Consider the following 22578-nt stretch of genomic DNA (forward strand, 5'->3'; position numbering starts at 1 on the left):
AGGTTCGTGCCCCAGTCCGGGAGGATCCCGCATGCCGCGGAGCGGCTGGACCCGTGAGCCATGGCCACTGGGCCTGCGTGTCCGGAGCCTGTGCTCCGCAACGGGAGAGGCCACAACAGTGAGAGGCCTGCGTACCACAAAAAAAAAAAAACAAACATAATAGCGATAAATTAGAAACAACTGTATGTCATCAACTAGTGAATGGACAAACTGTGGTATGTCCATACAATGGAGTACTACTCAGCAATAAAAGAAACAAAATACTGGTACACCTAACAATGTGCATGAATCTCAAACGCATTATGCTAAGTGAAAGATGCCAGACACAAGAAACTCCAAATTCTGTGATTCCATTTATATGACATTCTGTAAAAGGCAAAACCATAGGAGCAAATCAGATCAGTGCTGCCAGAGACTTGGGGGTGCCTGGAGTGGAATTGACTGCAAAGAGGCATGAGGGAAAACTTTTTGGAGTGATGGAAATGTTCTGTATCTTGATCGTGGTGGTGGTAACATTTGTTAAAACTTGTTGAACTATCAATTAAAAAGGAAGACTCTTATTACATGTAAATTATACTTAAGTTAAAAAAACATTAAAAAAACAACAACCGGGCCTCCCTGGTGGCGCAGTGGTTGGGAGTCCGCCTGCCGATGCGGGGGATACGGGTTCGTGCCCCGGTCTGGGAGGATCCCATATGCCGCGGAGCGGCTGGGCCTGTGAGCCATGGCCGCTGGGCCTGTGCGTCCGGAGCCTGTGCTCCGCAACGGGAGAGGCCACAACAGTGAGAGGCCCGCGTACAGCAAAAAAAAAAAAAAAAATAACAACAACCATGGGACTTCCCTGGTGGCGCAGTGATTAGGAATCCGCCTGCCAATGCAGGGACACGGGTTTGAGCCCTGGTCTGGGAAGATCCCACATGCTGTGGAGCAACTAAGCCCGTGTGCCACAACTAATGAGCCCGTGTGCCACAACTACTGAAGCCCGCACACCTAGAGCCCGTGCTCACAACAAAGAGAAGCCATCAGGGGCTTCCCTGGTGGTGCAGTGGTTAAGAATCCGCCTGCCAATGCAGGGGACATGGGTTCGATCCCTGGTCCAGGAAGATCCCACATACCACAGAGCAGCTAAGCCCCTGCACCACCACTACTGAGCCTGCGCGCTAGGGCCCGCAAGCCACAATGGCTGAATCCACGTGCCACCACTACTGAAGCCCGTGCGCCAAGAGCCCATTGCTCCTCAACAAGAGAAGCCACCGCAATGAGAAGCCTGTGCACCTCAATGAAGAGTAGCCCCCGCTTGCCGCAACTAGAGAAAGCCCGCACGCAGCAACGAAGACCCAGTGCAGCCAGAAATAAATAAATAAGATAAATAAATTTAAAAAAAGATAAACAACCACCATGATACACCTCAGAGTTCAGTTCAAACCTCTTCTCCTTCATGAGGCTTTCCCCAGCCACCTCCTTGTTTCATGGCCCTCTGGTAAGTCCCTTCCAGGGCACTCATGGTTTTGGTTCCTATCAACCACAGCTTGGGCTCCTTTTTCAGTAGGGCTGCCTCAACTCCTCAGGGCAGTGACTTGCTGAACTCACTGCTCATTTCGCATAGCCAGACCCTGCCCACAGCTGGCTCTGTGAGAAGCCAGGAGTGCTGGTGAGGTGGTAGAAGGCTGGGGAGAGGAGCTCAGACCTGGGCGGGCTTCTGTGACTGTCTTGTTTTTCTCTCAAGTACCTCACCTCAGCTCTTGCTCTCTTTTCCCCCACAGGTTGGGATAAACATTCCTATGGTTACCATGGTGATGATGGGCATTCCTTCTGCTCCTCTGGGACTGGCCAGCCCTATGGTCCCACATTCACTACAGGAGACGTGATTGGCTGCTGCGTCAACCTCATCAATGGCACTTGCTTCTACACCAAGAATGGCCACAGCCTTGGTGGGTACATAGGGGACCTTGGAGGGTCTGCCCTGTGGAGCCACTTTGGTTGGTGAGAGGCTTTGAAGCCAAAGCAGTGTTATAGATCCTCTGCTGAGCTCAAGGCAACTGCAGTCATTTCCTAGCATCGGAGCCCTGCAAGGGGAACGGAGGGTATAGAAGTGGTCCCTTTGTTAATCCATCCATTCAGCAGCATTTATCGAGCCTGGGTCAGTGCTGAGAGAGCAGCAATGTCGTGGTCGTGCTCCTGGCCTCTGTGACACTCGTTGGAGCGAGGGGCCCTAGTACATACTTGACAGTGGTAGTGATTTGCATGCCTGTCGCCTGGGCCCAGACTTTCTCTGGCCCTTCTGCAGGGCACTGGTTGCTATGGAGCAACAGTGAGGGCTGCTCTAGTAGAGAAGGTAAACAGGCCGGAGTCAGATGGGGTCAGGTCTCTTCTGGCCTGTTTGTTGTTAATAGACAGCAACCTGGACAGAGTTATATTGAAAAAGTCCCTTTGGTTAAACTGAGAATGAGGGACTGATTGGAGTAAGGGCTGAGGAAGAGGCAGGTGGCATGAGCTGTGGCCGTGGTGATGGGTGCAGGCAGCGGAGAACAGGCCTGCAAAGGCCTAGGGGTGCCGCAGCGGGGCTTAGTGATAGATGGGGTGCACTGGAAAGAAGGGAACATGGTAAAGTGGCTAGATTAGTGGTGCTGTCAACTAGGATCAGAAACCCAGGAGAAGCAGCAGTCCTTGGAAGGTCTTGAGAACTCTGGAGGATACCTTGAAGTGTAGTCCTGTACACATACAGGAATTTAGGATTAGAAACCAAGAGAGAGAGGAACTTGGCTCTTCTGACACCTTGCCCTAGTAGGGCTGACTGCTGTTTGGCCCTCGAGTGAGTGGAACCCATGGCCAAAGTGGCCCTGAGGTGGTACCTAACTGCTGGGCCTGCCTGCCTGGGTTTGCAGAGGTCTCTAATCTGGCAGAACCCTACCAGCCAGGTTGACCACAGGCCTTGCCAGGAAAGGGAGTTGGGCATTTTACTTTGAACCCAACTTGTAGGAGGCTCACTTCCCCTGGTTTGCGGGGCAGTCAAAAGGTGGCTGCCACTCCCCACATCCCTCTGTGGCTTCTCCAGGAGATGAGCCTGGGCAAAACCAGGGGACCTGGGTGGAAATGGGGTTTACTTGCGGCTGGGGCTGAGCGAGCAGGAGCCAGCATTCCTCAACAGGGCAGTGAGATGCCACAGCCTAGAATGGGCAGCCAAGAGCGTGGCGCAGACGATGCAGAGCTGACCCAGGTGCACATCCGGAAAAACTATCCCCTGAAATCCATGGCCACCTAGCTGCAGTTGCTGGTATCCAGCCTGTGAGGAGCTAGCTGCTGGAGGGCAAGGCCAAGCTCTCAAGATGACTCCTCATTCCCCACTCTGTTCTCTGACTCCAGCTATTTCCTGCCTCTTGACTTTTCTGCTGTCAGAGTCCCAGGGGCCACTGTTATGGACTATTAGTCCTTACCCAACCCCTGTTTCACTTGCCCCTCCGAGCCAGGCCCAGTTCTGCCCATCTGCTCTGAATACCTGCCCTCCTTACATCTCTTCAGCTTGTCCACACTTTGCTCAGAGCATGGCACCTGCTGTGGGACATAAGATTTGGGGCATATCTGCTGTCCCTTCTGCACCTGCACCTCCCTCCTCTGGGCCCTAAGCTCTTTGTCAGTCAGATCCCTAGGTCCCTAAGGAGCTCGTGGCCACCTTAATGTCAGCCCAGACCCTCACACTTTTTATTTTATTTATTTGTTTATTTATTTAGGCTGGTTTGGGTCTTTGTTGCTGTGTGCGGGCTTTCTCTAGTTGCAGTGAGCGGGGGCTACTCTTTCTTGCGGTACGCAGGCTTCTCATTGCAGTGGCTGCTCTTGCTGCAGAGCATGGGCTCTAGGCACGTGGGCTTCAGTAGTTGTGGTGTGTGGGCTCAGTAGTTGTGGGATGTGGGCTCAGTAGTTGTAGCTCGTGGGCTCTAGAGCTCAGGCTCAGTAGTTGCGGTGCACAGGCTTAGTTGCTCCACGGCATGTGGGATCTTCCCAGACCAGGGCTTGAACCCTTGTCCCCTACATTTTTGGCAGGCAGATTCTTAACCATTGCGCCACCAGAGAAGCCCCCTCACACTGTTTTTAAAAACTCATCTCCCAGGATTTCCCGGGCAGTCCAGTGGTTAAGACTCTGCACTTTCCACTGCAGGAGGAACGGGTTTGATACCTGGTTGGGGAACTAAGATCCCACATGCCGCGCGGCGTGACCAAAAAAAATAGAAAAATTAAAAAAACTCCTCTCTCTAGTATATATTTTTTTGTTTTGGTTTGGGTTTTTTAATTAATTTATTTATTTATTTTTGGCTGCGTTGGGTCTTTGTTGCTGCGAGCGGGCTTTCTCTAATTGCAGTGAGCGGGGGCTACTCTTCATTGTGGTGCGCGGGCTTCTTGTTGTGGTGGCTTCTCTTATTGCGGAGCATGGGCTCTAGGCACGTAGGCTCAGTAGTTGTGGTGCACGGGCTTAGTTGCTATGCATGTGGGATCTTCCCGGACCAGGGCTCGAACCCATGTCCCCTGCATTGGCAGGCAGATTCTTAACCACTGCACCACCTGGGAAGTCCCCCCTAGTACATGTTTATATAGACCCATGAAAGTCCTCACACATCTTGTAATAAAACTTCCTTTAGGCCTGTATCTTCTATTTTTCAAGCCTGTCACGATCTTCTTTGGTCTTGCTTTTTCTATCTCTAATATTTGGTATCCTCTTCAGCATTGTATTAACCTAAATTTTGATAAACATGTTTATTTGTGTTTTCATCAAGATATTGATAAAAATATTGGAAGAGGACAAGGCTGGATTTGAGCCCTTCAGCCTACAGCTTGTCCAGGTAGACACCAGCCATTTAAGAATCACTTCATTATGTTAATTGAATCTTGTGTTTTTCTGTCTTTTCCACAAGGATACTACTGAGACCTCACTAAAAAATGGATATGACCTGTCCTCTGCATTTTCTAGATCACGAAATTTGATGGAAAGTCAATGAAAGTGATAGACCACTTGGTGAATCTTCTAATGACCTTGTTTCCTTTTCACAAGCCAGCTTATCAATATAATGCACTTCAGAATCTCACGCAGGATCAGTGAGCCAATCATTGCTCTTTAACCTCAGAACATTTCTCCCTTTAGAGAAGCAGAGTGACGTTTCCTGCCCCTGGCCGCCCCGCTCCTTTTATTTGCTCCATTGTCCTCTGTCACAGCACTCACCCTATGTGTCATTGGTCAGTTGTCTGTGTAATTACTAGTTGCACACCATCTCTCTTGCTGGAGTTTGCAGCACTTTTAGGGCCAGGCTTCCAGCTGGCTCCCTATTGCCTGTCATAGGGCCTAGCTCCTGGGAGGTCTCAGCAAATACTTGATGGGAGAACAAATGAACACTGAGTGAATGGAGACTGGAGACTGACGTCTCACCCACAAGTGGTCCATGAGCTTTCAGAGTAATTTTTTTTGGCTGCATTGCACAGCATGTGGGATCTTGACTTTCCCACCAGCGATCGAACCCGCACCCCCTGCAGTGGAAGCGCGGATTCTTTTTCTTTTGTTTTAATAAATTTATTTATTTATTTTTGGCTGTGTTGGGTCCTCATTGCTGTGTGCGGGACCTCTCTAGCTGTGGCGAGCAAGGGCCACTCTTCGCTGCGGTGCATGGGCCTCTTATTGTGGTGGCCTCCCCCGTTGCAGAGCACGGGCTCTAGGGCGCCTGGGCTTAGTTGCTCCGCGGCATGTGGGATCCTCCCAGACACAGGGCTCAAACCCGTGTCTCCTGAATTGGCAGGCGGACTCTTAACCACTGTGCCACCAGGGAAGCCCTGAAGCACGGATTCTTAACCACTGAACCCCCGGGGAGGTCCCCAGAGTAATGTTTATACAGGCTCTTTATACCCTCAGCCTCAGTGACCCCTGAGCTATGTGTTTTTGGCTCAAGGTACTTCTTAGCAGCAGGTTTGAATGTCCTGTTTGCATCCTGGATCTTTGCCTGGCCCTTCTCAGATCTTCCTGTGGGCCATCTCACATCTTGCCATCACAGTGTCTTTGTGGAGGCTCCCAGAGACCTACAGGGCTACAGGGAGCAGTGTTGCCCCTGTTCAGTGCAATAGGGGGTGGAGTAGCCTCTTTCCTCATCCTCCTGGAAGCACCTCAAGGCCTTGTCCTTCCTGAGTGCCATTGTGAGTAGAGCTAGGCAAGCCCAGGTAGGTCATCCCCTGGGCAGAAATGTGGCAGTTGTCTCGCCCTGTGGCGCAACTCTAGCCAACTTGTACCTAGACCTCACAGTTTATGAAGCAGCTTTCATAGAGAATCTGTTTCTCCTTCCTTTTTGAGGTGTTGGGTATATTGTTACCCCCTTTTCTCGGATGGGCTCAGGGAGGTTGGGTAGCTTGCCAAAGGTCACACTGCAGATAATTGATGGAGCCTGGACTCCACTTTCTTCCAGGGTTCTGTGGGCCTCTTCATGAGCCTGGGAGTACAGCAGCAGTAGCCTGGCCACACTGAGATTCATGGGGGCAGCTCCCATGCAGACCTGGTGGGTGGACATGGAGGGGCTTCCAGATTCCATCCTGCTAGTTCTGTGACTGCTGACTCTGCATGTGGGCCTCAGGAGTGGCCTCAGGCAGGAAGGTCATGGGTTTATGAACTTCTTTCACTGAGGAGCAAAGTAGCCCAGTAAAGAATGTAAACAGTCTCTCTGTGCCTTGGTTTTTTCATATGTAAACTAGTGTCAGAGGCAGTATACACCTTCCAGGGTTGTTTTGAGGATTAAATGCTTCCTTGTAAGACATGATTCCAGTGCCCAGCACAGAGGAAGAACATGGGATGCTCACTTGGCTGCTGTCAGGATTCTGGCCCCAGGTTTACTGGGAGACGTATCATCAGACCCTCACCTGTTCTTCAGTCTTGCTGGGTTTCACTTTCTTTTTGGGGTGGGGTTGAGGGAGCAGACAGGGACCTCCAAGTAGTCAGTGGTTTGAAAACCTCTCAGGCTGAAAGCTTAGGAGCTTCTAGAAGATATAAGAATTTTTAAAAATGGGAAGGCTATGAGCCCTTGGGGGAGTGTCCTTGGGCCTTGAGTCATTTCTCAATCTGCAGAATATGAATGCTCTGGTAGATATGCTGAGGCCCCTCTCCTGCTCAGGGCTGTTCCTATATTTAGGGTCCCTATCCCTTCTACCCTCACTTCTGATTCAGGACTAAGGTCCCTAGAAACACAGCCTCTTCTCTTGGCGGGAGGGTTCAGAGGGTACACAGGCCACTGTTAACTTAGGCTTTGTCAACTCGGAATCTCTGGGGACGCTGGGCAAGTATGGGCTGAAGGTGGGCAGCTGCCTCCCTCTCTGCCTCCACTGCTCTGTCAGCTTAGAGATGATGTTGGAGCATCAGACTAGAAATGAGTCCAGTCCCACTAGCTTCTGCTGGTTTTATGACTGCTGGCAAATCATTTTAACCTCTGAGGCTTACTTTCCACATCTGTAAAATGGGGATAAGAAAGCCTGCTACCCATAGTTGGTATGAGGATCAGATGAGGTAATGGATGGAAAAGGGCCTGGCATACACAGGAGGTCTCCATAAATACATGTTGGATCAAGAGAACAATCAAGCCTAGAGAGGCCTCAGGGTACATCATTTGGGTTTAGTCCTTCCTAGCAGGTTTTCCCTGAGAGGGTAGAAATGCTGTGGACAAATACCCAAATATCTGACTTCACTTCTGGCCAAGCTACTCAGCAAAGGGAAGGCCAGTGTGTAAACCTACCAGGCAGGACTTCCCTGGTAACACAGTGGTTAAGAATCCGCTGGCCAATGCAGGGGACATGGGTTTGAGCCCTGATCCGGGAAGATCCCACATGCGGTGGTGCAATTAAGCCTGTGTGCCACAACTACTGAGCCTGCGCTCTAGAGCTCGCAAGCCACAACTACTGAGCCCGTGTGCCACAACTACTGAAGCCTGCGTGCCTATATCTCGCGCTCCACAACAAGAGAAGCCACCACAATGCGAAGCCCACGCACCGCAACAAAGAGTAGCCCCCGCTCGTCGCAACTAGAGAAAGCCCACGCGCACAGCCAACGAAGACCCAAAGCAGCCAAAAATAAATAAATAAATAAATTTATTAAAAATATAAATAAAATAAAGTAAAATAAAAAATAAACCTACCAAGCCCTGGCTAGTGCTTGTCCTTCGCCATAGGGGAGGTGTGATGACCAGCCCCTCCCCCAGCCATTGTGACGGACCCTCGCGGGGCCCACAGAGGCATGGGAAACCAGGTGGCCTGATGACTGTTCCTTTCCCCCCACAGGTATAGCCTTCACAGACCTCCCGGTAAGTACTACTCTTGGGTCTCCTGCTCTGGCCCTGGGGGCCGACTAGGAAAGGGCATGGTGTTACCTGCAAGTGCAGGGTGTGGAGTCCTACCCTTTCCCCAGCCAGGGATGTGTGCTGTGTCGTCAGCTTGAAGGTACCAGTAGGCGGTACCTGCCAGCCTTCTCTCTCCAGCAGTAAGGCCTGGTCTTTCTCCATGACTCTTAGCAGGTGACAGAGATTTGTGGCATTTCCAAAGGCAGCTAGGAGGTAGGGGACGGTGTGGGCAGAGATGAGGTAGCTCCATGGCTCAGCTGGTCTGAACCAGTTCTGTGTGGCTTATAGCCAGTGGACCTGTGTGCAGAGTATAGAAAATTGTTCATATAGAAACTTGTTCCTGAACTGTTAGGGAGCCAGGCCCCTGTGCATACCCGTCAAAGATCCCTGAGGAAAGCCAGTGCCCTAGGGGACTGAACCTGCTACTGTGCAGGGTACTCCTGGGCCAGAGAGGTGAAATTTATGGGGTTTTCTCCTCTTAGAAAAGGGTGAGGTTTCCTGCTGGCTTCCTTCAGGGCTCATCCACCTCCTGCACTCCAGTCCTTCTTTGTCATGAGTCATCACAGGCCTTGTCACATGCAGGGCCTCCACCCAGAATGCTGGGAGCCTGGCCTGGCTCTGTGTGCCCTGGCTGGGGTCTGGAAGGAGGAAAGGTTTGCGACTCTGGGGGCTGCTTAGGGATCCTGGGCTCCCCTGTGATGCTCTAGGAATAGGAAATGCCCCTGTGATCTGAGGGGCCTTCTGAAGCCCAGACTGCAACACTCATTCAGGTTCCTGTTAGAACCTCTGTCTATGTATAAAAATCCTTCCCTCCAACCTGGAGTCTCCAGAGAGGGGCTGTGGTCCTAAGCAAAAAAAGAGAACAGACACAAGGAGAATTCTGACCCTGAGTGGGGAAGAGTCTAGTGGTGGAGGTATGACATGAAACACCCAGACGTGGATGTGATGGCACTCTGTGCCAAGTGGTAGAAAGGCTGAACCCAGTGTGCAGAACCAGCACGTGGTAGTCAGGAATGATACGTGGTCTAAGGATGGAAGGTGGAAGAGAAGACTGGGGACCTGGGGCCAATGAGGAGGAGGCTGGTGAGGCATTGGGCTGTAGCAGTGGGAGCCATAGAAGGCATGGAGTGAGGGAGCGACCTGGCAAAAGCTGGTCAAGGCAGGGGATAGATGGGAAGCAGGGAGCCCCACACCCAGAGGGACATGCCCAAACCTCACTGGCCAGAAGATCCTCCTCTTAGTGAGCCTCAGACAGGAAGGGCAGCAGCCTTTCTTTACCCTTTTCCAGTGTCGGGGGGTCCATACCACCTGACCCCCTTGGCCATCTGGCCATACTCTCCTCTTCCTCCCCTCCTTTCCTCTCTCCCCGCATCCCTTCCTGCCCCCTTATATACCCCCCTTTTTTGTGGCAAAGGGATCCTTGGTCCTGGATCTTTCTGAGAGGAGCCATCATCCACCCCTGCAGCAGATCTTCACGGGCACACCTGCAGGGCTGTGGAGCCCAGCCTGCCTCTCTGTGCCCTGGCTGAGTCCCGAAGGGGGGCCTTGGGCTTTGGGAACACTACGGCCTCTGATGCAGGGCAAGAGACTCCATGTGGAGCCTGGCTTGTTTTTTTTTTTTTGCCTTCTCCCCTCAAACTCTGGGGAATAGTGTCTCTGCTAGGGAGGTGGGCAGAGTGTGGCTTAGCCCTGCCTCCCCCAGCCATGCTGCCACTCTCTCAAAGCCACAGCAGCGGCCTGCGGGAGCCAGCGCCTTCCCCTCTGTGCCGGAGGTGAGATGTGGCGAGGCCCTCCTGCCCCATTGCCCTCAGGGCCCAACTGACATTTCATTCTCCTCCTCAGGCCAACCTCTACCCCACCGTAGGCCTGCAGACACCTGGGGAGATTGTGGACGCCAACTTTGGGCAGCAACCCTTCCTGTTTGACATTGAGGACTACATGCGGGAGTGGCGTGCCAAGGTCCAGGGTACTGTCCACTGCTTCCCTATCAGTGCCCGGCTTGGCGAGTGGCAGGCGGTGCTGCAGAAGTGAGTGCCCCGCTCCCGCCCTTACCCAGCCCTGCCCCGTCCCAGGGGCCTCACTCTCCTGTAGGCCCCTGTACTGCTCCAAGCTGCTCTTGTGAACTTCAGTGGGTAGCGTTCCTTCTGGAAAGCACTCCCAGGATGACTCTGCCTGCTGCACTCCTGCTCCTCTCTTCGTTCAGTCCTCCAGAGCTGCCCCTACTTAAACCTCTGCCCCCTCCACTGGATCGGAAGGCCCTGTCTGTAATGTCACCAGCAGGGCTGTTTTCCTTCCCCAGGTCATTTTGCAGAGGATGTGCTAGTGCGCCCTGTGGTATCTCCCTCTGTGCCCTTTTCTTCTCCATAATAGGGAGTGTCTGTCGTGCCGTGACTCTGGCCTAAGGTCACCTCTCAGGGTCAGATCCAGCTAAGTCCCTTGCATCTGTGGCAGTGGTGGTGTGAAGAGGGTCCTCCCTAGGACCTAGCTGGCTCTTGGCTGATTAATTCCCAGCCTCTCCTGGGAGACCGTCTTGATGAGAATCCCGAGGGAGGCCAGATATGGTTCTCTCTTCCACTTGACAGCTGCAGGCCTGAGTGAGGCAATGACCTGTACCCACTCTGCCAGGAGGTGGGTTAGTTTGTTAGCTTGGCTCCCAGGGGTGGGCAGAGAAGGGCTGGGCTTCTGCTAGCTCTGGGCATTGCCCTGCAGACACTGGGGTACCAGAGTCCAGTGGGTGGGGGTGGGGTGCACACTGGGTTCTTTGTGTAGCCCTCCTTTCTTCAGGGATTGATATTGAGGCAGGCTCCATGGGAGGGCTGAGGCAGGGGCTGGGTGGCCAGACCCTTCTCAGGAATAGCAGCACTACTACATCTTGTCCCCAGCCCCCAGAACGTATAAGAAGCCCTTCCTCGGAGGGCCAGCATGGTGCCAGTCCCCATAGCAGGCTTGCTGGAACAGGCAAGGGGAGAGGTGGAGCTGCCCCAGCTGTGTGGGGGAGGGACTAATACTCTCAGTTGACAGGGCCTGGGCTCAGCACATGGGTGTATTTGTTTACATATATGTATCTGTGTGCCTGTGTGTTCATATGTAGTATTTGCTGAGACTTGCATATAACTCATATCTGTGATTTCATGTAACTTCGCTTTATGGACCTTTTTAATGGCTGTATTATCTCGCAGACACATTTGCCACAAGCCCCTTGGCTGGCTTCCCTTGGTGGTAGGTTCAGGTTATTTCCTCTCTCTTGCTTGTGTAGGTCACCCTTTTGTACATAAAGAGTTTTCCATATTTAAGATTATTTTCTGGGTGTCCTTTCAAGAAGTGGAATTACTGAGTCAAAGGGACTGTACATTTTAGTGGCCTCTGACGTATATATGGGCACATCTGAACCATGTTTTGTCAAGAATTTTTGCCCTTGTGTTTATAATAATATAAATATTATAATTCTTATTCATAATTAATGTTATAAATACATAATTTCATAATAAGAGGTTGTATATATTGACTTCTTGCTTTGCTAGGCACTTTATATGGATCATCTCATTTACCCCTTAAAACATGAGGGAACACACAGCTGAACTTCTGTGCCTTCTACATGACAGCTCTTCAGACATTTGTGTTTGGCAGTTATAATAATGACATTGACATATGCACACACCAAGGTATTCACTTTTGTACACATCAGATATGAGGACTCTACGTGTGCTGCTGCTTAGCCAGCTTTCGGTGGGATTAAATGGTTTCTGGGCATCAGGCTTCTCAGGGCCATCTCCCAAAGATCGTGTTCCTGTTGGCCATGTTACTGCCTGAAACCTTGGCTTCTTGGGCCCTTAATTTGTTGTGTATCGTGGAGTAACTTGGGTCGTGGGTTAGCTCCCCATCACCGTCTAGAGCCAACACTCCTGAGGGCCAGGTTCACCTGAGCTGGAATGCTTCTGCCGGGCGCGTGGGGCACCTGCAGAGGAGCTCCTGTGTGTAGAAGGTACGCACGTGGCATGCATCATCACTGGGCAGCTGCCAGACTGCTTGGCTGGCTGCCCTTCCAGGAAGCCCTCATAGAGACTCTCGGCAGTCTCTGGGTTTGCTTCAGGTCCCAGGAGGCAGCCACTTCTGTAAGGAGATGGTATGTGCCTCTGTATGTACTTCTGTTATCATACTTGCCTGCCTGTGGGCAGCATATCCCAGAGAAACTGCAGCCACTCCTCCAAGCTGTGAGGACAGATGTGGTGACCTGCCCCTCTTCTGCCTGACTGCATGAGCACTGGGGGATGTTTTCACTTGTTTCATCAGCCCCTTTATTATTCTGTGGAGGTTGCACCTGTAAGATATGTTTAGGGAAGACCTAACAGGGAGATAGTCTGTCCCATCAGGGGGTTGGTGAGAAATGCAGTTCTTAAGTGTCACCTTGAGCATTTCCTTTTTTCTAGCATGGTCTCATCTTACCTGGTGCATCATGGGTATTGTGCCACGGCCACGGCTTTTGCCCGAATGACTGAAACCCCGATTCAGGAAGAACAAGCGTCCATAAAGAACAGACAAAGTAAGGTTGATTCTCTTCTCCCCTCTCCCTCCCTCTCTCACCTGTCCCTAATTCTGCTCTCTGGCTCATGGCAGCCTTGGGTAACCTGTCAGTAGTCTGTTCAGCTCGGGTCCTCACCAGAAGACCAGCCCACAGCCCAGCCCCAGGCCCTTCTTCTGTCCCTCTTTCAAGACCACACTGTCCAGAAGGACAGTCCAGCAGCATGGGAATGTCTCGGTGCAGCCTCCCTAATGTATACTCTGATGGCCTGGCATAGTCTGGGGCCTGGTATGGCTGGATCTTCCTCCATGCTTGTTTCCTTCCTCCTGCATCCTGGATTCCACTCAGCCTCCTGTTCACAGTCTTCGAGAAAGAGTGTGTTTGCATCTTACCAGTTCAGTGCCCTGCCTTTGCCACCATTTACTCAACCTTAGTAGTTCTGCCTGCCCCTGGGCAGAGAGGGGACTGAAGCAGTCAGACAGGGGGAAGGCTGATGCTCTGTGGCCACTGTGGTAGACCTTTCTCTGCTTCCCACCTCTGGTCCTGGGCTTTGCAGACAAACAAAGAAGGAGCCAAAGGAAGTTTTCCTTGTGTTCATACTAGCCTGCATACTGCGTGTTTGGGGCTCTTTTGTGGAAGGAGGGTGCTGGGAAAGAGGAAACAGCCCAGAAAGGAGATGGGAAGAGGAGAGGAGAGTGAGGGAGAGTAGGTGTGTGTGGACACGTGTGTCTGTGTGTGCCTGCTTGCGTCACTCTGAGCCTGTCGTCTCTGTGTATGTGCATGTGTCTGTGTCTCCCAGAGAAGCCACGCCCAGCCAGACAGTCGGAAAGGGATCCCAGACTTGGGATCTACCCAGAAGTCGCTCCCAGCAAGACGCACCAGGCCCCCAGGGCAAGAGCACGATGCCGACGTCAGAGCTGCCAGTGTGAGGAGGATGACCTCCTCTCTCAGCAGGGGGCGTGCCACAGCCCCTGAAGACTGCTGAGACATGGGCCTGGCCCAGAATCCATGAGCTCCCATTGGCAACTCCCTGTGAAGCCTGAGGAGAGAAGTCTGTCTGAAGAGGGGCCTCTCAGGCCACGAAGCTGCCCGGGTGCCCATCCCTAGATTATGCTCCCACAGCCAGGACCTCTTCCCCCGCCCAGGTCCCTGGCAACCTGTACTCCATAGGAGCAGGCCTCCAAATTCAACCTGATGCCTCTGGGCTAAGAGCGCCCCCCCTCCATTTTCCCCTCTTATTCTTTGAGGACTACCTGACACTTGACAGAAACCAGGATCTATTGTGGGGCTGGGTGGCCAGGTTGTTTCTTCAGCCTCTTCTGTGAGCACCTCAGTGGGCTTGCCACTCTGAGCCAGCCCACCTGACTGTCCGCTGGTCCGTGCTTGGGGCTGGCAGTGTGTAGACGTGTGGCTGTGAGGAAGGTCTGCAGCCCCTCGCTCACTGACGCATTCTTGCTCTCTACAGAGATCCAGAAGCTGGTGCTGGAGGGCCGTGTGGGTGAGGCCATTGAGACCACACAGCGCTTCTACCCAGGGCTGCTGGAGCACAACCCCAACCTGCTCTTCATGCTCAAGTAGGTTTGGGGCACCGTCCGGTCCCCCACGGCCCAGCTGGTGGTGGGCACACACGACCCGGGCCAAGCCCAGGGCGTTGCTGCTGTGCTCCTTCTGCAGGTGCCGACAGTTTGTGGAGATGGTGAATGGGACTGACAGTGAGGTCCGCAGCTTGAGCTCCCGAAGCCCCAAGTCCCAGGACAGCTACCCTGGCTCCCCAAGCCTCAGCCCCCGACACGGCCCCACTAGTTCCCACATACACAACACAGGTCAGCCACTCTCCAGAGGGCTCTGGGAAGAACTGGTGTGGAGAAGCAAGGCCACCCATACACCCTTCCCTGGGATGGGCTCAGGGCTTGCTGCTGGTTTGGGGGAAGGGAAGTGGGACCACTGTAGTTATTCCTGGGGCCCTGCTTGATGGCAGGCTGCCCCTCCTCTTCTGACTGTTCCCCGGCTTTTAGGAGCAGATAGTCCCAGCTGCAGCAATGGCGTCGCTTCCACCAAGAGCAAACAGAACCACAGTAAATACCCTCCGCCCAGCTCCTCCTCTTCCTCGTCGTCGTCCTCGTCCTCCTCATCTCCATCCTCAGTCAATTACTCTGAGTCCAACTCAACAGATTCCACCAAGTCCCAGCCCCACAGCAGTACCAGTAACCAGGAGACCAGGTGCCTGTTCTGCTCTGCTTCTTCCTCCTGCCTTCTGCTCTGCGCCCACTGCAGCCTGTCCTCTGAGCGCCACCCTGCCCTTCACCCCCACCTCCATCCCAGGTCTGTGCCTGGAATAGTAGCCGCTGACCCACCAGGCCTGGCATTGGCTCCAGCTTCTGGTCCAACTCGATTCAGCTGCCACTTTCCTTGGCCCTGTCTTTCTCCAGAGGCGCTGACACTGAGAATGTGGTTGCCTCCAAGAATGCCAGGCCTCTCAGAACCCCCAGGGTCTATACTAAAGGAGCTTTTACTGGGCTTAGCTTGTGGTCAGCCAGGTTGGGCAGGCAGGGTTTTTAGGTTGCAGACTGTAGGTGGCTTTCAGTAGCCCTCCAGCATGCTACAGGGCTGACCTGGGTTTGGCTCCCAGAGATGCCTATCACACTTACCTGCCCTGGTCATTGGGGGTCAGGGGGTGTATAGAAGGGGTGTACCACCTCAGAGGAGGGCCAGGGTGGGGACGGTCACAGAGGCAGCATGGGGACCAGAGTGGGAGTGAAGTAACAAGCCTCTGGGATGGCTGGTGTCACAGTAGGGCCCAAGTATTAGAGCCTGGGAAGCCTGGGAGCTGTCCTTTCATGCCCTTTGGGGACTTCAGTTTACCCTGCAAACTGCAGCTAAAGCCTAAATGGAGGCCCAACCAGGCTGCTCCAGTCACATCCCCTTTGCTAACTCCCACCTCAACCCTTCTCCACAGCGACAGTGAGATGGAGATGGAGGCGGAACATTACCCCAATGGTGTGCTGGAGAGCATGTCCACACGCATTGTCAATGGTGCCTACAAGCATGAAGACCTGCAGACGGATGAGTCCAGCATGGGTAAGGCCATGCCCCCGCATGGTGTTCCATAGATGGTATTGCTCAGTCCTGGTGTCCTCTCCCCTCTGTGGGCGTTGGCATGGGCAGGCTTTGGTGGCTGGAGAAGCTCTATCCAGATCTGGTCCACTGCCTCCTTAGCCAATCATGAATCGGTGCTTGAGGTGGGAAAGCCTTAGCCTGCTGCCCAGAACAAGTTCCCAGCGTCTGTGGCTAGAGGGAGCTGGTGAGAGCAGACACCTTATGAACACCCTTGCAACTTGCAGAGGGTGGGAAGAGGGCAAGCTTGAGTCCTGTGTGACTCCTAGACCATGGGCTAGGTGGACTAAGAAGAGCTCAGCTCCGGATGGTCCACCTGCTCCTCTCAGCCCTCACTTGCCTCTAGCAGGAGCTGCACCACCCCACCCTACCTCCAGCCAAGGTCCTTCTTGTCGTGTTCTCTTTGGGGTCTCCACATTAGTCCTCCCGTTCTCTCTTTATCCCTCCTGATGTGTTCTCTGCTGGGCTCTGGGTGCAGATGATGGGCATCCTCGGCGGCAGCTCTGCGGGGGCAATCAGGCGGCCACAGAAAGGATTATCCTGTTTGGCCGTGAGTTGCAGGCACTGAGTGAGCAGCTGGGCCGGGAATACGGCAAGAATTTAGCCCACACAGAGATGCTGCAGGTACAGAACAAGCCAGGCCCTCATACAGAATGGGCCCCCGTTTGGTGGTGGGGCAGGGTGACTGGGAGAGGGCACTGGGGGCAGGCAGCAGCAACGGGACAGAGCGGGCTCTAGTCAAGTCTACAGTGGGGAACAGGACATCCAGGGTACACCCCACCCTCTCTAGGTTCTGGGGGGGACACAGCCCTACCTGACCCTTCAGTCGGGGTATGTTGTGCTCTCCGTGGGCACCACACAGGGCCCTGTATCCTCCTGGAGCCATGGAGGAGGGGGTGCGTGGTGCGTGCCACAGTCCTCTCAAGAATGCCCTGTCCTTTAGGATGCCTTTAGCCTGCTTGCCTACTCAGACCCCTGGAGCTGCCCAGTTGGCCAGCAGCTTGACCCCATCCAGAGGGAGCCTGTATGCGCTGCCCTCAACAGCGCCATTTTAGGTAAGTGGATCTAACAAAAACAGAAGCTGGCCTGTGAGTACGTAGGTTAGCCCCTTCACCCCTCCCTAGAAATTGCTGATGTTTATCCAAATCTGGGCAGTGAGCTCCGCCCAGAGGCTCTCTGGTGACCCATAGGACTCTTGGGCTCCCATGGCTGAACCTAAGCCCTGACCTCCCTCTGCCCAACTGAGTTGGCTGGCTAGATCATGATGGGCCCTAGACTATGACCCTGGGCCTTGGCTAGCTCAGTGCTCTAAAGAAAGCTGAGATTCACAGGCAGGGCCATGGCCTGGTGGCTGGGACACACTCACACAGAGACACATGAACGCTCTGTTCCAAGAGATTCTGTGCACTCCCCCCACCTTCTGCCCCCAAGGGAACTTGGACCTGGGCTTAGCCCTGAGCAGGGCAGTGACCAGGCCTTGTCTCTTCTCCACAGAGTCTCAGAACCTGCCAAAGCAGCCCCCTCTGATGCTCGCCTTGGGCCAGGCATCTGAATGTCTACGGCTCATGGCCCGAGCGGGCCTGGGATCTTGCTCCTTTGCCAGAGTCGACGACTACTTGCACTAGCTGACCACACTGTCTGGCCCCACCTGGCCCTCCCTCGGCCCCAGGGCTGGAGCAGCCCTGCCCTCCATCGGCACCTGGTGCAGGGACCTGGAAGCCATGGGCAGAGTCCACTCCTCCTGCCTGGCCTCCCCCGTTCCTTTCCTTCCTTCCCTTCCTTCCTTTCTTTTTCTCCCACCCTCAGTCTCTCTCTCTCCCCTCTTCATGTGCAGCGGCCTATGACACAGTATTGTCTGGTTACTTCTATTTTGAAAGAAGGGGTTTGTTCTGAGGAGAGGTTGGGGTTTTTTAATCTTTTTCCCCTCCTGACTGAGCCACCGGTATTTATCTCTGGAGAGTTTGTGCTGAGCTGGTTTCTGCTAATTTAGTGGTGAAGCCTATCCACGTTGGTGATAGCTTCTTATTTTCATAAGTAAAAAAAATGAGATTATATATATATATATAAATATATATATTAAAAAAAGACACAGTATTTATCGTAGTGTTAGTGGTCCAGCACCTCTTGGGTGAAGCTGTCCAGACACCATATGTTTCTGAGTCCAACTCATTTAAAAAGAATCATCTCTGTCACCTCAGCCAAGTGATTCATTTATTTCAGGCTTCCCCTTTGTTGAGCCACAGGCCCAGCTGCAGCCTAGGGAAGCCCAGTAGGCTTTGGGGGCCACATAGTGGGCAGGTCAGGCTAAGCTGGTTTGCAGCATCTGCCAGGTGTGGGTCCCTAGGACCCTGAGAGCTGAACTGAGCAGAGAACTGCAGGGCCAAGGTCCAAAGAAGAGATGAATTGGCCCGGGGCTACACAGCAGAGCAAGGGAGTTAGAGGATCCTTGGCTAGCACGATATCTACCATTCTACCCTGCCTCTCACTGCCTGCCTTGCCTCTCTCTCTCTTCCCTTTTCAACATCCTGCCTACCTTTGTTGTTAAGATGGCCAAATAATTCATTTACTCTAAATTGATTGCCTGGAAATTACCTGCCTTTGACCCGAGAGCTGCTGAGTGTCAGGCTGTGGGGAGGAAGTCTCCATACCCAGGACAGAGGCCCTTGAGTACAGGGGCTGCCTTTTTCCTGCCTGGATCTTCACCGTCTCTGCACAGCTCTGATGGAATTGATGCTTTCTGTTGAAAAGCCAGGACCTTGTGGAGACAGATTTTTGGGCTGCCAGTCGCTGGAGTGGATGGAACCCTTGACCCCCTAGGCCAGGCCTCACTGTAGCTGTGCCAGGCAGCTCCTTTGCAGTTTGGCCCCGGCCACTCTTAGGAAAGACTGTTAAGCATATTTGCTGGCCAGAGGAAAGGACCTCATGGGCTTTACAAATGTCCCACTGTCCATGTCAGACGGATCCTCACAGCTAGTTGTTCAAAAACAGTCCTGGTACTGCCATCAGGGAATCAGGAGAGGAAGGGTTACGATGCTGCCAGGACTTAGGCCGGCCATCTGTGGAGAGGACAGACTGCCCAGGAGGAAGAAAGGGAAGAGGCCTCCCAGAGGAGCACCAGGATGGGCTGGGATTTCCCCATCGGCCTCACAGTGGGAGGGAGTACCCAAGCAGCCCCTGCAAAGGGGCAAGGTCAGAAGTCGAGCTTCCAGTCCCTGCCTGGATCTGGGCTGGCCAAGCTCCTGCTTTCCATCAGTGGATTCAGGAATGGTTGGTGTGGCCTGAGATATTCAGTGCCCACCAGGACTCACTGGGCCTACAGCTGGACAACAAGAGAAATGATTGAGTTGGGCTAACTGCTGGTGATGGGCCCAGTGGCCCTGTGCTCTCCCAGAATTCTGCCCTGGGACATGATCCTGTAGGCTGCTGCTTTTTTCTTGGTCCCTACTAGGGCCCCAGCTGGCATCCCAGAGACCGCAACCCATCAGGGGGGTGTTGTCCTGTCTGTAAAGGAAATTCATCCTGTGCAAACCTGGGGATGCCTAGCTCCCAAACCAAGACGTTGGAAACATCAGGCTCTTAAAATGGTCAGAAGCAAGCAGGATTGGGAATTAAAACCAGAGGCTTTTGCAACTGGAATGAAGTTCAGAGAACATCTACTCCAACAATCCTCTCCTTTTATAGATAAGGAAACAGGCCCAGGAGATTAAGTGACTTGGCCAAAGTCACACAACAAATTAGGGCAGAACTGGGACTAACCTCATCCCTGAGGACTGGACAACACTGTTTAGTCCTAAAGCTGAATGGTGGGTGAGGGGTTAGGCTGGCGAGGCCTCCAGCAGTGTCTGCACAGCTGGTACCTTCAGGGGTGTGTCAGGGATGGGGATGGGTGCCTGGGCTTGGGTTGTAGAGCGGCTGAGCGGCCCAGGAGGGCTCAGGACAGCTGTGTGCTGCTTGGGGTTGGGTGTCCGCCTGCCTCACACTCAGTACCCATGGCCACCTCCCCATTTTCTGTGCCTTATCTCACTGTTTCAGCTGAGTCCAAGTTGTTTACTCTGTTCCTCTCCAGAGGGGCTTTCTGTCCCAGTTGGACAGCATACCTTTGGGACATAAGCCTTTGCCCCACAAGCCGTGGAGAGGACCAAACTCAAGCTGCTTGAGCCCACTGTCTTGCTGATAGTCCAGGCCTGCCTGCCAGCCCGAGGAGCCCCTTATGCACACCCAGTCCTGCCAGCCTGCTTCCGGGAGCCGAGAGTGGGGAAGGCACCTGGGAGGAGTCCCGGTGAAGAGCTGAACTTGAACCAGGGAGGCAGGAAGAAGACCTGGCTCTGTTGGGTTGTTCAGCCCTCGGGGAGCAGCCTTCCCTACTTCCCTTTTCCTCTTGCTTCACCAAATGGTCGCTCCTTCCAGAGCAGAAACTGGCGGACATGCAAAGAAAGCCAGAACCCCTATTCCTCACCTACATGGGTCTGTGGCTGGGTGTCGGCCGGCAGAACAGGGACACCAAGAGATGGAGAAGTGGGGACTGCCCAGCCTCCCAGCACCTTCCTACCCCTTAAGCAAGCACAAAGAAGATGAGGCAGAGACCTGTCAGAGCTGAAAGTTCCTTTGGTCGCTCACAACTCAGGTATGCACACCGTGTGGCAGCTGGGCAGGAGAGCCCTACTTGACCACCAGCCCCGTGCACACGGACCTGTGGCCAGATTGTGGACTCTGGCTGCCTCAGGCGCCGCCTCTTTGCATTGGGTTTTCCTCCATTAGTAACTACAGCTGACACAGACGTCCTCCACGTTGTGCACACTGGTTCTGCCTTTGTCCTCGCAAGTTGATACTTGGCATTAGCATGAAACTTGTGGGTGTGGGAGGGTTTAGAGAGAATTCTAACACAAAACATCCTATTAAATTGTACTTGAGAGATGAAAAAACTCCTGTTGTATTTTGACAGAATTATTTTTATTAAAATACACATCCATGAGTAGTCACGAGTGTCTGGTCTCTGTTGTGAGTCTTACTGGGATTGGCACCCTTGGTGTGGCACAGCCGTCCTGGAGGGCTTGGCCCCTTCCCAGTCTACTTGTCGAGTGCCTAGGGCCCTGGTGTCTCAAGGATTCTCAAGACTTTTTGCAAGACCCCAAAGAGCATAGATACTTAAAGCTTTGATTCTCTCCTGCGAAACAGCTTTCATCTGAGACAAAGAAAAAGTAGCAAATACAAAAAGGTGGGCCATAGGACCTCTTCTCCTCAAATTAAGATCTTAATGCATTCTAAATACGCTCGCTCCAAACACTGGTCAGCACTCTTGTGAGGGGTATTAAGGTTAGCTTCCTTTCAGTCTGAGGAAAAAGAGCTCATGCTCAAAATCCCAGTTTGGGTGACCCCAGAAAATTAACCTTTCTCAGCTTCATTTTCCCCATTCTTAACATGTTAATCCTGCTTCCCCATGGTGACAGAGGATTACAGCATGCACAGGGCAGGGCTTGGCACCTAGGGACACAGGACGTAGGGCCACCCTGCCTCCATGAGGATGCTCCCTAGTGTGACTGGCCTGCTCCTGCCTCCAGCTGCCTCCTCTGCTCCCAAGGCACCAGGGTTTTATGCAGAGGAGGCGTAAACTAGATGATGCTGCCGTCCACCTGGAGACAAGGCTAGAAGCAAACCATCTAGAAGGACAAGGCCAAACACAAGAAGGCAGGGTTGAGAAATATTTAGGGGGTGTTAGCACCACAGGATGAGTGACCGGATGTGAGGGAGATTGGGGTAGCAAGAGACAAGGCAACTGCAGGCTTTTTGTTGGGGTGAAAGGATGGATAATATAGGGGTATATTATCTACAAGATAATACAGGGAACAGGAGGGAATGGGTGGTGGCTAAAAGTCACTGGAGTGAGGAGGTTTGCTGGAGAGCATATAAATCTATCTCAGAGAGACATGTTTCCTGGAACTGGAAGGGTTCTGTGACCCAGTAAATAATGAAAACTGTCATGGATGCTCACAGTGAACATCACCCACTAATTGAAAGCTCTAAAAATCCTGTGTTAAGATGTGTAGCTTAACCCAGCGTTTTCCAAACTTACATTACTACAGAATGCTTCCCTCAGGGGCATTTTACAGGACTCTCAGGGAAAAGCTAGTGTAGAGGGGAAGAGTGGAGTATTAGATTAAGCACAAATGTCCTGGTTCCATAAGTAAAGCCATAGTAAACTCATTTCCCTCCAGACACATTTCCAACATAGCCTGTTTTACACTAAGGCTTACAGGTTTATTTCGCTGCTCTAGCGGACAGTTTGGTGAAACAAAGGGTACTCTCGTTACAAAGTGGTATTTATTTGGGGGGAAATAGGTTCCAGTAAAAAGATCAGGAGGACTGAGGTCACAGTCTTGAAAAGCACAGACATGTAAGGAACAACCAAAGAACATCCAGAAGAGGACCCCAGACAGGCACGAAAAAGCGAGTCATTAGGAGTCGGAAAGCCGCGAAGTCCGGCGAATTCGAGATAACTGTAGTTCTGCTAAGATACATCGTTTTCCAGCAGCAGACCTTCCTTTTTTCTGGGACAACCAATGCCCACCACACTACTCAGAACCTCCTCGTGGGAACCCT

The 22578-nt window shown here is 52.8% G+C and overlaps 1 protein-coding gene across 2 annotated transcripts in view; it reads left to right on the forward strand.

The window, feature by feature from the left end:
- RANBP10 (RAN binding protein 10) overlaps nt 1-20956 on the forward strand; it is a 67015-nt gene extending 46059 nt beyond the window's left edge. Inside the window, exons 4-14 of one of the 2 annotated variants that reach the window (XM_082607344.1) lie at nt 1764-1931; nt 8290-8312; nt 10191-10375; nt 12776-12888; nt 14333-14441; nt 14542-14690; nt 14883-15087; nt 15824-15945; nt 16460-16605; nt 16925-17036; nt 17476-20956. In XM_082607344.1, coding sequence (XP_082463470.1) covers nt 1764-1931; nt 8290-8312; nt 10191-10375; nt 12776-12888; nt 14333-14441; nt 14542-14690; nt 14883-15087; nt 15824-15945; nt 16460-16605; nt 16925-17036; nt 17476-17606 — 1463 coding nt within the window. In that variant the 3' untranslated portion in view covers nt 17607-20956. The remainder of the gene's footprint in view (nt 1-1763; nt 1932-8289; nt 8313-10190; nt 10376-12775; nt 12889-14332; nt 14442-14541; nt 14691-14882; nt 15088-15823; nt 15946-16459; nt 16606-16924; nt 17037-17475) is intronic. The other variant, XM_082607345.1, reaches the window with a different exon arrangement.
- The last annotated feature ends 1622 nt before the right edge of the window (nt 20957-22578 follow it).

This window comes from Mesoplodon mirus (genome assembly GCF_964341445.2).
Source record: "Mesoplodon mirus genome assembly, chromosome: 19".
In the NCBI taxonomy this organism is placed as follows: domain Eukaryota; kingdom Metazoa; phylum Chordata; class Mammalia; order Artiodactyla; family Ziphiidae; genus Mesoplodon; species Mesoplodon mirus.